The 12,705-nt window shown below is 48.9% G+C and overlaps 5 protein-coding genes across 5 annotated transcripts; 1 reads left to right on the forward strand and 4 right to left on the reverse strand.

Annotated features, from left to right (window-relative positions):
* The first annotated feature begins 2,948 nt into the window (after positions 1 to 2,948).
* On the forward strand, positions 2,949 to 4,651 carry B0J16DRAFT_89507 (mitochondrial carrier domain-containing protein). Its single transcript, XM_046134645.1, has 4 exons — positions 2,949 to 3,271; positions 3,361 to 3,408; positions 3,478 to 4,183; positions 4,232 to 4,651. The coding sequence occupies exons 1-4, from the start codon at positions 3,205 to 3,207 to the stop codon at positions 4,383 to 4,385; spliced, it is 975 nt and encodes a 324-aa protein (XP_045984142.1). The 5' UTR covers positions 2,949 to 3,204; the 3' UTR covers positions 4,386 to 4,651.
* B0J16DRAFT_336681 (uncharacterized protein) lies at positions 4,566 to 5,836 on the reverse strand. The gene is made up of 3 exons (XM_046127264.1): positions 5,733 to 5,836; positions 5,104 to 5,684; positions 4,566 to 5,050 (listed from the first exon to the last, which is right to left on the reverse strand). The coding sequence occupies exons 1-3, from the start codon at positions 5,749 to 5,751 to the stop codon at positions 4,655 to 4,657; spliced, it is 996 nt and encodes a 331-aa protein (XP_045984143.1). The 5' UTR covers positions 5,752 to 5,836; the 3' UTR covers positions 4,566 to 4,654.
* A 137-nt stretch (positions 5,837 to 5,973) lies between these two features.
* Positions 5,974 to 7,739, reverse strand: B0J16DRAFT_336683 (uncharacterized protein). Its single transcript, XM_046127265.1, has 2 exons — positions 7,082 to 7,739; positions 5,974 to 7,033 (listed from the first exon to the last, which is right to left on the reverse strand). Exons 1-2 carry the CDS (start codon positions 7,303 to 7,305, stop codon positions 6,286 to 6,288), a joined length of 972 nt encoding a protein of 323 aa, XP_045984144.1. The 5' UTR covers positions 7,306 to 7,739; the 3' UTR covers positions 5,974 to 6,285.
* Positions 7,740 to 8,693, reverse strand: B0J16DRAFT_412712 (uncharacterized protein). Its single transcript, XM_046133338.1, has 3 exons — positions 8,549 to 8,693; positions 8,306 to 8,493; positions 7,740 to 8,258 (listed from the first exon to the last, which is right to left on the reverse strand). The coding sequence occupies exons 1-3, from the start codon at positions 8,577 to 8,579 to the stop codon at positions 7,977 to 7,979; spliced, it is 501 nt and encodes a 166-aa protein (XP_045984145.1). The 5' UTR covers positions 8,580 to 8,693; the 3' UTR covers positions 7,740 to 7,976.
* Positions 8,694 to 9,146: 453 nt separating this feature from the next.
* Positions 9,147 to 10,227, reverse strand: B0J16DRAFT_382113 (uncharacterized protein; the record flags this gene model as incomplete). Its single annotated transcript, XM_046131215.1, has 3 exons — positions 9,147 to 9,343; positions 9,401 to 9,855; positions 9,905 to 10,227. The coding sequence occupies 3 exons, from the start codon at positions 10,225 to 10,227 to the stop codon at positions 9,147 to 9,149; spliced, it is 975 nt and encodes a 324-aa protein (XP_045984146.1).
* Positions 10,228 to 12,705: the final 2,478 nt, after the last annotated feature.

Genomic DNA, 12,705 nt, shown 5'->3' on the forward strand with positions numbered 1-12,705 from the left:
GGCTCAGTCGACCAAGGCGAGCTGTACCCGATGGTCACAGCTGGCATCTTAATCGAAAAGGGCAAATAACAGCGTCTCACTTGTTCTTTCCATCTCAAGACGACCAAAACGAGGAGGACAAGGATCAGGAGATCACCAACTATCTACTCAGAATCGAATCCCTCCTGCGCAATCCAATCCCTGATATAATTGAAGCTACCAATAACACCGAGGAGATCTGGTTCAGTGCGGTCCGAATTGGCCTCCAGATTCCAAATGTCCACTCCAAAACACCAAGGGTAACCATGTCCAATACCTCCGAATGGGAATCGCTGCTTTCAGAGAAGCGATTGCAGCAAGGCGGCATCCAGATCGCCCCAGTGACCGCACCATCAAGCCCAATGCAAGGCAATCGAAACCAGGCGAGAGCCGGAAGTTCGTAGGACTATAATCACCGTCTCCTCGATTTGGAGTTTCTCACTCCCAGGTCTGGTCTTCCCAGACCTTTCACGGGTTCGCGACCGCGCATAGAGTCCCATCCCGATCTCCGTCTATTCTACCCGGCTTAGACAGCGGGTATCGTAATATACCAAGTACCCTGAGGACGGTCAACCCATCAGCCAAGAATCCAACAAAAGAATGAAGGACGTGAACGATAAAACGGGCTGAAAATGGCATACAGAAGAATCCACGCATGACATCTGCAAACAAGATGGCACCGCTACTCTAGGCAACTATCCCAACAAACAGCTCATGCGATTGGGAGACATCCAAAATGAGCCATACGTTGTCACCATAAGGAGACTGATAGTCCGACACGCCTTGGCATACTCCCAGAAGCGCATTCCCGCCGCCTGATTTGAGCTGCAATCACTCCTATAGTACGCTTTACCCAAACACCATCCAGATTGTTATATTCTCTGGAGTTTGGAGTAGCGAAAGAAATTACAGATCGCAAAAACAACGAATTCAACTAGTTTCGGGGATCACTGCCTCACCATCCCACCTTCGTCAACATGCCCAACAGGTAATTAAGGACTGTTGAACGGTTTCTTAGGAGGGTCGGTTCTGGGTCGAAGCTGATGATCCAGTCGATCCTTTCTGCCGTGTTGAGACAGTGAGCTTCGCTGACGGTCTTTTCTGGCAGTACACTCAACCCATGCTCAGCAACTAGAATGGACCGTGTAGCTTGTCGTCCATGTCACCGTACTGATGAGTGATCATAGCGGTCTTTTCATATATTCACGCAGTAAAAGCAGTTTGTCGCAATCAAGTCAGAAAACCAAAACAAACAACAAACGCACTTCAACTCAAAGAAATTACCCCTGTCGCTTCCATCACTGTCAGGTTCCTGAATTTGAGAGTTTGGGGGTTACGAGACGAGCCGCAATTTGATGTCCCGGCTCTATGCGACTTACAAGCCTTCGCGTTATGCGAACCAATCAGCTTGATTGTATTTCAAGCGCCTCGCTTCGGCGTGTAATTTGACAAGCAGCCTCTTCCCTGTTACAGGACCGTTTGTTCGAAATACTCAATTATGCCATGATCATGAGAGTGTGAGCATATAGTCAGAAACACAGATCATCGTTAGAATAAGAGTCATTGTCCGTAGCGACAGCGGATGCTTCCCTCAAGTCTTCGGCTACAGTTCAACGGGCGCGGCTCCGCGTAGTGGGGACATTGAAGTCCGGCGGGAAATGTATCGGATCGTAAATTAATTGAACCCCAGTTCCGAATCTCCGACGCTCCGAGCCATCTATTCCGAGTTGGGGTAATAAAAGGAGACGGGATAGAACGGAAGACATAGGAAAAGAAGCCGTGATTGTAATGCTGGGAAAGTAATGTTCCGCGGCTTAGGATATTTGTTTGGGCGGTTGATGTTTTATACGGTTTATATCGTCTTAGTATCGGCTGTGGTTATGAGAGTGAGTTTGAGGATCGCAGCTACTGTTACCAGCCTGTCAGATCTTTAGAATATGCCATCTTGTCTACCAAGGCATAAATAGTAGATGATAATTCAGAGCTGTTGACTATTCAGTATGAAAATAAACACTAACTTCAGTGTTGTCTCGCTGACTCAATAACAAACCTCGGCAAAGCTCGGTCATACGCTTTACCTTTTCATGATGGTTTGGAGAGGGTGTGGGTTTAATTGCTGGTGGGTTGAATGCATAACTTGACTGTGGGGGAAAGATGATGATTGGCTGTTATTTGGAGGTGTCTTTGTCGCAAGAATACGAATATTCCAGGTGAATTGGATGTTCGAAGATTGACTATATCGTTGCTGGTAGTAGAAACTGAATAAATGCAAGACGACCCTTCAGCTGCATTATATCTATATCAGTCATCCAGGCAACCAGCTAGTTAATATCATGGCAAGCCATTCCATCATGACACCAGCTCTGAGAGTAGCTGCGGGACCCCGCAATATCACAAGCTCGGCTACCCGTCGGCAAAGTACCGACGTCACCTTTCTTCTCTCGGTATGTATCATCTCATACACCGAGCAATATAGATTTCTACACCTTAACTGAGTCATCTGCTCTTGATCATCAACATCAATTCTTTACATGTGTTCGGCCACATGGATGGTGGTTCCCTACCCCGGTCCTCCGCCTGCCCGGACCAGTAGTGGGGCCCAAGTAAAGGGTTTGTGCCGACGTCAGAGTTGTGAAGATCTATAGACATTATTGAGTTTAGATCAGCTTGCATGTGAGAGTGTGAGTAATTGGAGAGGCTTATACTTTCTAGTCACAGCTTAGGATGTACTGAAACTGTACTAGACATAGCCAACAATTGCTACAGAGGAGTATTCAAGTCCGAGGTCTTCCTTTTACCCCCAATCCAATCCAAAACTCCAACTCACTTTTCCCCGTAATTCACCAAAATGTGGGGTATCCTTCTCCAGGTGTGTAAATAAGAAAAGCTAAGGCTCGGTCCATGACCGACAAGGATCCTTTTCATGTGCGCCTTCTTTAAATTCTTCCTCTTCTCCCTCTTCCGATCTCTGCTCTTGTTAGTCTTCTTGGTTTCTTTCTTCTCTTAGTTCCGGTCTCCTCTGTTCCTGTATCTCTGTGTCTTGGTCTTGACTCTCCTCGAAAATATCCACAACCTCGGTTCTGAAACGACTTGGCGCAAACTCTCGGACTTGCGAATAGCACGCGACTTGATCTCAGTGTACATATTAGCTCGGTGCAAGATTACAGACAAGAAACAGCTGTCGCAATGGCTTCAAAGAACGGCAATGGCAACGGCAAAAAGGCGCCGCCTTCAGCGGCTGTCAACTTGATTGGTACGTCCAAATGCAGAATAACAGCCTCTTGTTTGAGGAAACGGTTATCAGAAGCGAAAAGCGAACAGTAAAGCTAACGTTTCTCACAGCCGGTGGTGGTGCTGGTATGATGGAAGCTCTCGCCTGCCATCCCCTCGGTAAGCTCCTCATGCGCCAACCCGCAAACCTTGTCCCAAAGACCAAAGAAAAGACTAACATGTGAAAAGACACAATCAAAGTCCGTATGCAACTCTCAAGACGCGCCCGCCAACCCGGAGCCCCCAAGCGCGGCTTCCTAAAAACAGGCGCCGCCATCGTCGCAAAAGAGACGCCCCTCGGTCTATACAAGGGTCTCGGCGCCGTCTTCACAGGCATCGTCCCCAAAATGGCCATCCGCTTCACCTCGTTTGAGAAATACAAGCAATTCCTCGCCGACGAAACGGGCGCCGTTTCCGGAAAGAGTGTCTTCATCGCTGGTCTTGCTGCTGGTGTCACAGAAGCTGTCTGCGTCGTGACGCCTATGGAGGTTATCAAGATTCGTCTCCAGGCGCAGCACCACTCCATGGCAGATCCGCTCGACGTTCCCAAGTACCGTAACGCTGCGCATGCGCTGTACACTGTTGTTAAGGAGGAGGGTTTTAGTGCGCTGTATCGTGGTGTGAGTTTGACGGCGTTGAGGCAGGGTTCGAACCAGGCTGTCAATTTCACGGCGTACAGCTACTTTAAGGATTGGTTGAAGCAGTGGCAGCCGCAGTACGAGAACACCAACTTGCCCAACTACCAGACTACTCTCTGTGGTCTTGTTTCTGGAGCTATGGGACCTTTGAGTAATGCGCCTATCGATACTATCAAGACGCGTCTGCAACGAGGTGGTGCTGAGCCTGGAACTAGTGCTTGGACTCGTATTACTCGAATTGCTGCCGATATGTTCAAGTAAGTCACACAACACACGGAAAATTGATCCATGCTAACAATTTCTAGGCAAGAAGGATTCCATGCTTTCTACAAGGGTATCACACCCCGAATTATGCGTGTCGCTCCCGGTCAGGCTGTCACCTTTACTGTTTACGAGTTCCTGAAGGATAAGATGGAGAGGAGTAACCTTTCTCTCGTCGGAAACAAGTACGAGGAATAAAAGAACGGGATAACACGTATATAAGATCGAAAGGGGACTGTATATGAGGAGAAAAGGAGGATCAAAAGTATAGAGGAAGATATACCATGCATAGGAAGGGGGCGGTTTGAGTTCTTACTGCGCGCATGCATTCTTGGATAAATACCAGCATTTGTAGTTTGGACAATTGACTTTTTTCGTATCATTCAACAGTCATAAGTATATATAAACCACCATATACTAGAGAAGAGCATTCATCATAACAATGTCATACTCTCATGGAACATCATCTATCGACCGGGTCGCTTAGGACGGCTAAAGCCCTGTCGGGCCGCAGCCTTGGGATGCAAATCCTCCAGAACCGACTGCTCGGTAATCTCACTAGGGTCCTCCACCTCAAACTTCTTCTCGAGCCTAAGCCCAGCCTGGCTCTCAGCAACTTCGAGCACGGAACGCTTCATCAAGGGATACATCATGCGGAACTTGATGGACTTGTTTCCGGGTGTCGCCGGGCAGGTGTAGAAGAAGAGCACGGGACTAGACTCGGAACCGTCATGTGTGTGAGTGTAACGGTAGAAAGTGAACCGCGGCTCGGTAGATGAGATGGCCTTTGTCAGGTCTGTGATGCCGCTCGGCGTGGGTGCCTCGGGAACGAGCTCCACTGTCTCGGTGCTGGGGTTGATTTTCTGGGTCGAGCGGTCAGTTTCCGGCGGGGAGTTATTTGGACTTAAGTACTAACCAGCATTGTCACAGTTCGACCGCCGTCCTGGCCAATTTCCTTCAGAGCAGCAATGGCATCTTCAGAGACAGGCATGGCAAAGTTCTTGCTCAGATGGATCTCCTTCTGTCCTGTTCCTGAACCGGCCTCTTGCTCAGCACGCTTAACCTCGCCCAATTGCTGCTCCTCCTCGGTGAGAGGGGCAGCCATCTTGTTATGCGCATCATGCTTCTCGAAGCCCTTGGCACTCAGCTCCTGAGGCGTTGTAACGAATATGGTCTCTCGGAAGTGTTCTGTGCCCAGCTCACGCACAAAGGTCAAGCGAGTTGAAGCAAACAACATCTTTTGGCGGACCTTCGCCGAGTCGGGGACGTAGGTAATGGCTATGAATCGAGGAGCATCTTCGTGACGACGAAGGATGATGTAGAGGGCGGTATCGGTCTTAAGGTGAGGCTCAAGGCCAGACAGGTTATCGGAAAAAGAGCTCGACTTGGAAGGGATCGTGGTGATGGGGACCATGGACTCCTTCTCGATGGTTGCGAGGAGTCCGAAGGTGTCGTTCGACAGCAACGAGGTGAACTCGTTCTGGAGCTCCTGAGAAGCTGTAATAGTTAGTTCTGGCTCCTATACAGAGCCAATATCTCCCATACCTGATATTCCCGACTGCATTTTGTCTATAAAATTTGAAATGTAGGTGTAGGTGGGATGTCTGTCGAGCTGCTCCGTTGCGTTGTCAAGTACCCCGCCACTTCCCCTGGTGTTGGACGCTTGGAGCTGCAGTGGGGTCGTCGCCAGCTCATGCCATGAAGGATTTACGTCAGATCCATACAACTGCTTACCCTATGCTTCATGTAAATTGGTCTATTTTCGGAGCTCACAACCAACAACCATCAAAAACCGAAGTGTAGTGCCTTGAACATTTGAGACGTTCATTTTATTGATTTCACGTCTACAGCTGTCATCTGCACAGATTGTGTCTTATCTGAAAGCCCGTGATGAGAAAACAACGCCCGACGCCCCTGCCAAAATGCTCGATAGTTCGTGAAATGTAACTGCCATCACGTTTAATTCCTTCCCGTTAAAATGTCATAATAATCCGATGACCATAGCATCCCAGTACATTGATCGCTCATCTTTGTGAACCTATCACTGCCATTTCACCATTCCAAAAATCACGTCGAGCACTGTCATTGTCTTTCGCTCTCAAACGAGTACAACAGCGATGAGCAGCAGTTCAGTCAATGTGACTAACAACTTGATTTCGAAGTGATTCCCCTCCGACATGGGCACTTCGGTAACAGCCGAGGAGGGGGTAGGCACAGGGTCCGTATCTGTGAATAGGGTCTCACCAGCGAGAGAAGATTCGGACGCCGACGCGGAGACAACTCCGGTACCCCCCGAAACTGAGACTGGATCTACCACTGGGGCCCCTGGGGTTGAGGGAGGCTCATCGTCCGGCCAAGTGAGACTGGGTTGAACGTGAATAGTGGACGTGATAGTCGCCATAACCCGGCCTACAGAAGTAGTGGGTGGGTCGACAGGAACAAAGCCAGATGAAGGAAGAAGGCTCCCATCCTGAGGGGGTCCTTGAACAGTAGCTGTTGATGATGGAGAGATTGGGACCTGGCCTGGTGGCAGGGTTGGTGCCACTGACGAGGACGATGTTTGCCATGGGAGTGCAGCTGACGCAAATGACACCACCGAAGTAGAGACGGGAACGAGAACTGTTGATGGTTCATGCTGGTTCCTCTGATTGCCCGGCTCGATTTGAGACTCGGCAGGCTGGATGATTGCAGGTTGGATGACAAAGAGGTTCGAGATACCGGTATCACCGTCCTCAGGGCAGCCACCTCCACACATGGGGGAGTTGGGAGATTCGTTGCATGGGTTGTTGCAGAAGCCTTCATGGATAGCCTTGATGGCGTTGGGGTTGTCTCCGCAGCGGCAGGCACTGGGTCTGTTAGCAAGTGGACGAGGAAGAGCTTTTCCCAGAACTTACCCAGGGGATACAGCAGCGAACATGTGGTAGGCACAAGCAGCCTTGCACATCTCGGGAGTCAAGACACCATTGGGAAGGGGAACCGGGTTGCTGAAGCCAGCGGCATCTACAGTCGCACATCCCCAGTACTTGAAGTGTTGAGGAGTCGGCTGGTACGATCCGTCGGAAGCCTGGCAAAGGGCGATCGCGAAGCCAAGGATGGCGATGAAGAGACGGGAGAACATGGTGAACTGTTGTGTAAATGAAAGGACCGTGTGTGAATGAAAAGAGTGACAGGCCGGGTTGGCAATGGGGATGAGATTAAAAAGTTCTGATACGGAAGATGATGAGGGGAGAAGCAAAGAGAGAGAAGAGAACGGAAGGGTGGAAGGCAATCAGGCAGGGCGTGGTGGATGACGAATCTCATGGTCGGCGGGAAGGCACGTTTCTCGTAGCCACGAGGCAGGCTCTTGCCGCATCTTCAACGAGCTTGACGTAAGATGATCAGAGAAGAGGAAGTTGCCAAAATGAGGCAACCGCTCCTTCCTATCAGATAGCGGATTGGATACCTGCCTCATAAGGCCAGACGAACCACACCGAACACCAGTCCAAGTCGCCGCACTGCGATGAAGACCAAGCCATTAGACGCAGCATATCAGGAACCTGATATTAACATGGATGTGTGAAACTGAACTGAATTAAACAAAGAGTGAGAGTATCTAATCTCTGGGTATCTCACTGCAGACCTACTTTAAAGCCCAACTCCCAAACGCCTCTCAGAACCAGTCGTCTCCGCGCTTCACCAGCGAGCCCCTCACCGCTCGAATCTCCTAGTATTATCGCCCGTATCACTCTCCTCTCTGCCGAGTGTCGCCGAGCTCGCTGGCGATACCACATCTTCTCCGCCTTGTTTCTCCTAGTTTCCAGTCGCAGACGGTTGTTCAGATGGTTGCGGCGCAGTCGAAGGTCCTGCTGCTGACGAAGAAGCCTGAGGTTCATAAGTTCCTCCATTGCGCTCAGCGAGCTCCTTCATGGTCTTCATGTCAAAATTGTCCAACAGACGCGCTACCTCGTTCACGTCGCGGTCAATCTGCACTTCCTTCTCTTGGCGATGAGCGTCTGCTCGATCGAGTGGTCCAAACACCCATAGTTCCTTGATTGTGCGCGATAGAGCGAGAAGCTCTTTGATGTTGTCATACTGCGTCGTGTGAGTTTGCGATAAGCTGGTGATGCGTGTTGACTTACCAATTGGTCAAACTTTCTTTGTGTCCGTATCTCAGCAGCTGCCATTGTTTCAGGATCTCTGAAGTTGAGCTTGTTCTGTTGAGCTTCATAGTCTTTTGGGTTGGACTTATCCATGCCTTGGACTGTGGCGCAGTTCATCAGATCACGATAGCTTCTGAGGATCTCAAAGATGAGCTTGTTGTGCTTGTCTAGAGGATGTTAGCATACTGAAAGCCAATTCGAGAGTAGGTGGGTTCAATTTACCCAGCAAGTTGGCAGAAGCTGTGGAATCCATATTGAATGGCCGTCGCTGTGTGTTCAATAACAATAGCGTAAATGTAGTGGATATCTGTGGTGTGCGAAGCTCAAATGATGATTGAGATGAGTTGTAGGTGAACTTCAAACTGAGGCTTGAATGGAAACAGGTGGGGGTGGGGCCTTATTTCCGAGTGGGGGACCGAAAATCAAGGCGAAAGTTTCAGGAACGAGATGATGAGAATTCATTGGAATGTGATTACTTGGCCTCGCCCTTTTGGTCTGTCTTTGACTTCATTTCTAATGCAATACCATTCATAGTATACTGAGCTTTTAAAATTATCTCATGATAATGTTACAGAGACCTCTCTACCCAGCGCAGACATTGCAGATTGCCAAACCCAATACCAGACGCCCATCCCGTTATAATTCCAGAAACCCAGAGACAAGGGACGATCTTGAGTATCTCCCTTCAAGACGTAACCCATAACGGTCTACAATTAATCGTGCAGCGCAGAGTTTCGCGAAAATGGATAGCGAAACTTCTTCGATCGTAAATACTTCAAAAAGAACGACGCAAATTCATCGTGATTGTTTTCCTATTCTTTCAAGGTTGACCCTGCCAGCCACGGTTCTCTCCCTTCCAACCAATTTGGGGCCAACCCTTGGGAAGGGTTGAGAAGGGAGGGAGTGTGTATTGGCTTTCGCATTTGTCGGCTTCGCACTTCATATCGCACATGCCATAGTTCTGGCAGTAACACTCGGCGGCATTCGGGCAATGGACTGGGTCTTTGCCAAAGATAACTAAATGAAGAATTAGTATTTGAACAGCAAATTGCAGCATGTGGGGTGTTAACGTACTGTGCCAAGAGTATTCAAGGACTCTACCGCTGAGGTCATCGCCAAGAGCAGATACTATCAACCACTCGCGAAATCGCACATATTCGGCGCGAGGACGCTGGCGGATAGTCTCGCGACGGACAGCGAATTGGGAGCAGCATGTAACACCGACTTCCTCGGGCATCTCGAGACTAGGGAAAAGTTCTTGGAAAGCGGCCTTGTAAACGTGGCGGGCGTGAACGGGCTCGCCCTCCTTGGCAGGGGCTTCGTCCTTGATGGGTCGGATCTCAGCAGGACAGCCGAGAACCCAGACACATCGCAAGTTGGCATAGCCGACCTTCTTGAGGTTGTCGAAACGGAAGTTCTGGAGGAGAGGAAGAGCATCGTAGTCGGGGTTATCGTTATGCCACTGGAAGCGCTCGGCGTGGTGGAAGACGACGTTCCCGGGCAGGGAGTCGTATCGGTCAATGATGTAGCTACAGCGCATTAGCGAAAGAGATGGAATCTGTCTTTGAAGAAACATACGTCAGAAAGACCATGGCCTCGCGACCCTTATTCATGGGTACAGTCAGCTTAGCCTTGTTGTCATCGACAACGTAGATGTTCTTCTTCCATTCAGGAAGGTATTCGTCGAGCCACGACACATTCTCGTGCTTCATGCTCGCCACCACCATCTCGACAGCATCATCTTCGAGATTTAGTGTCGGATAGTCATTTCTATGTTTGCGCGCCGGTGTATTTGATCCCAAAAGAATGTCGCGGTAGTAGAAGACGAGGATGACGAAGAGGACAAAGGCGATGATGGGGGCTCGATTCGAGCGCTGGCGAGGGGCCCAGTGACCAGCCATGGCGGTCAAAATATCGGATCGATGTAGGTCAATTCGGGGGCAATGGAATCGGTTGGCGGAGAAAGAGGACAAAAGAAAGTCGTCAAGGTCCTGATGTTGGAGTTGAAGCAAGGATTGATGATACTCGTAACAGTTGGGTTTCGTTCATAGGGGGTCCTGGATCATCCCTTGAAGTGACAGCTGGAGCTCGCCCTTGAATGGGGCCTGACTAGACCCTTCAACGCCGCAGTGGCTTAGCTTGTCCGGATATGGATTCCAGGACCCCTGTCTTAGTGCGATTTTCTGAGCCGCTGACTTCAAGACTGGCGATCAGGAACGATCTTCTAATTATATTGTTTGGTTGTTTACATCATTGTGACTTACCTGGAATGCAATAAGAGTTTATCAAAGTAAAGATAAAATTTAGTTGACCTTGAATGGTAAAGGTCAAAGGTTGAAACTCTCATGGTGATGCACGATACCCGACTCGCCAAGCCAGTGACACGTGCTACGTCGTACGGTACCTAATCATTAGACATCATAGAAACTCGAGTGCGAGATAGTGATAGTTACTCAACGACCTGGATAGACCAGAGATTCTTGTTGTCGATATTACTCTAAATACTTGCATGTTCTGCAATCATTATCATAAATATTCCACAACAAAAATGGATCGATAGTAACCTTATCGTTCACTGTCAATTGCACAGTCCAATCGCTTTTACTCACTCTGTCTTAGTCTTGCCCTTCCCCAGACCTAAGATCGTCCATGATCAACAAAGATCTTCTAATTGAGGCATTGAAGTTCCAGATTTGACAAAACATGCCACTTTTGGAGCCCCACAAGAGCTTGATAAGAGGCATGCACAACATGGGATGGCGCCGGAAGTCTTCGTCTCTGTGTTAGTTGGCCGTGCATCAGGGTATGTAAAACTTAGCCACCGAGGACATAAGAGATGAAATAATGTCAATCAGGACTTAGACCAGTTATTCGGCCATCCATTTCTATCGCATTCAAGTGATATTAAGTCAACCATATGGTAAACTGAGAGTCTTAAGAATACACCCCTTGGCTTGATCTCAAGCTCGACGACGTGACGATCCCAAATCAGCGACATCGCTTTTTACTTGACAAGTGAAAAGGCCATTTACATCGACATTTTATTCTTGTAAAATGCTATTGGGACATCACGTAACTTGTTTGATGATACCACCAGGTAGCTCCTAGCCGGCCGAGTTGTATGAAGTAACCAGATCGTCGTGAACGAAACCTCCAAACTCTTTCACATTCGAAACATTGCTTAGAGGGCATCTTTTCCGATACCCACCACCCATCCTTTAAGTTTGTGGCAGTTGACTTTAAGCTCTTACATCTTGAAGTTATCGACTACTGGCCCGTTGCGAACGGTGACGAGTAAATGTAATATGATATTGGGACAATATGCCTTGTCTCTGTCACTGCCTGTTTGTTCACACTCTAAGCCTGAAGAGCTTTTAGTTCTGCTGAGGCTGTACGAACTATTCAATGCACTGCTCCCTCTCCTACACCACGGCAGTCGCCTTCGTCCGCTTGTTTATTTTCCATGCGAGCCTGCAAGACTATTGGCTAAGGGGGTGTTGTCGCGGTAGAAGGCATAGGTGCTAAAGCTCAAGACAAAAGGACAACAATAAACTAAATCAGACGAGATTACACACGGCTCAGGTGTTGGTAAGGTCACCTGTCACGGATACGGGTAATCGAGTTTACGAAGTATTTGCTTTGACAAGACGTCATAGGCTCATCTCAACGCACGATCTTAAGGAACATAATAGGGGCTTGACCTACATAAGCTCTCAGGCCAGACACATATCGAGAACGACGGCAGTTGACATAGTGATCGAACTGTAAGGAGTATGTGTGAGACTCTGCCGGCGACTTCACATGCGCAGCAGTCAGTGGTGTTGTCCAGAGGAAGGAAATAACTCTCGTATTACAGGGACTCTGCCGATTTGTTATTGACCATCTAATTTCCTACAAATCAGAGGCTTGCTGGACTCCTGTCTCAGTTAGTGCTTATTGCAAACTTGTCCCATTCGAGAGGATATAATTCTCCGCGGCCTTACTAGACTCATTTTGCAAGCCAACACTAGTGCCAGAGGTTTGAGGCTTACGATGAAACAAGATGAAGCCGCCAGCTGTAGTCCAAACGACGGTGAAAGATGGTCAACGGTAATGGGACAAACTGTGAGTCAGAAGAGCATCAATCGACTCGCTATATCTTGGTAGAATATAGAGAAGGTCCAATTGAGTCGAGACCAGTCGATCACGGTGAATAATATGGATCTTGAGTGGCTTGTTCACTTACAATTCAGCTTGGCGGCTGACCGCATATTGGCGAGGCATGAACCTGCGTAAATCGACGTCCATGTTCCAACCCTGGCCTGACGAGTCGGGGGCCAAAACATGGGCCCTTGTTGCGCTTTTTCGCCTGGAGTCGCCTCATATCGGTGGTAACCAAC

The sequence above is a fragment of the Fusarium flagelliforme genome (genome assembly GCF_020744385.1).
Source record: "Fusarium flagelliforme strain FIESC 12 MPI-CAGE-AA-0113 chromosome Unknown B0J16scaffold_3, whole genome shotgun sequence".
In the NCBI taxonomy this organism is placed as follows: Eukaryota; Fungi; Ascomycota; class Sordariomycetes; order Hypocreales; family Nectriaceae; genus Fusarium; species Fusarium flagelliforme.

Excerpts from the sequence above, each read along its gene's own strand:
- B0J16DRAFT_336681 (XM_046127264.1), bottom strand. Across the intron at positions 5,051-5,103 it reads GTCGAACTGTGACAATGCTG|AAAATCAACCCCAGCACCGA; the intron begins GTTAGTACTTAA and ends CGCTCGACCCAG.
- B0J16DRAFT_412712 (XM_046133338.1), bottom strand. The coding sequence starts at position 8,579 with ATGGATTCCACAGCTTCTGCCAACTTGCTGG. Across the intron at positions 8,494-8,548 it reads AGCTTCTGCCAACTTGCTGG|ACAAGCACAACAAGCTCATC; the intron begins GTAAATTGAACC and ends AACATCCTCTAG. Across the intron at positions 8,259-8,305 it reads AAAGAAAGTTTGACCAATTG|TATGACAACATCAAAGAGCT; the intron begins GTAAGTCAACAC and ends CACACGACGCAG.
- B0J16DRAFT_89507 (XM_046134645.1), top strand. The coding sequence starts at position 3,205 with ATGGCTTCAAAGAACGGCAATGGCAACGGCAAAAAGGCGCCGCCTTCA. Across the intron at positions 3,272-3,360 it reads AGCGGCTGTCAACTTGATTG|CCGGTGGTGGTGCTGGTATG; the intron begins GTACGTCCAAAT and ends CGTTTCTCACAG. Across the intron at positions 4,184-4,231 it reads ATTGCTGCCGATATGTTCAA|GCAAGAAGGATTCCATGCTT; the intron begins GTAAGTCACACA and ends AACAATTTCTAG.
- B0J16DRAFT_336683 (XM_046127265.1), bottom strand. The coding sequence starts at position 7,305 with ATGTTCTCCCGTCTCTTCATCGCCATCCTTGGCTTCGCGATCGCCCTT. Across the intron at positions 7,034-7,081 it reads TTCGCTGCTGTATCCCCTGG|TGCCTGCCGCTGCGGAGACA; the intron begins GTAAGTTCTGGG and ends TAACAGACCCAG.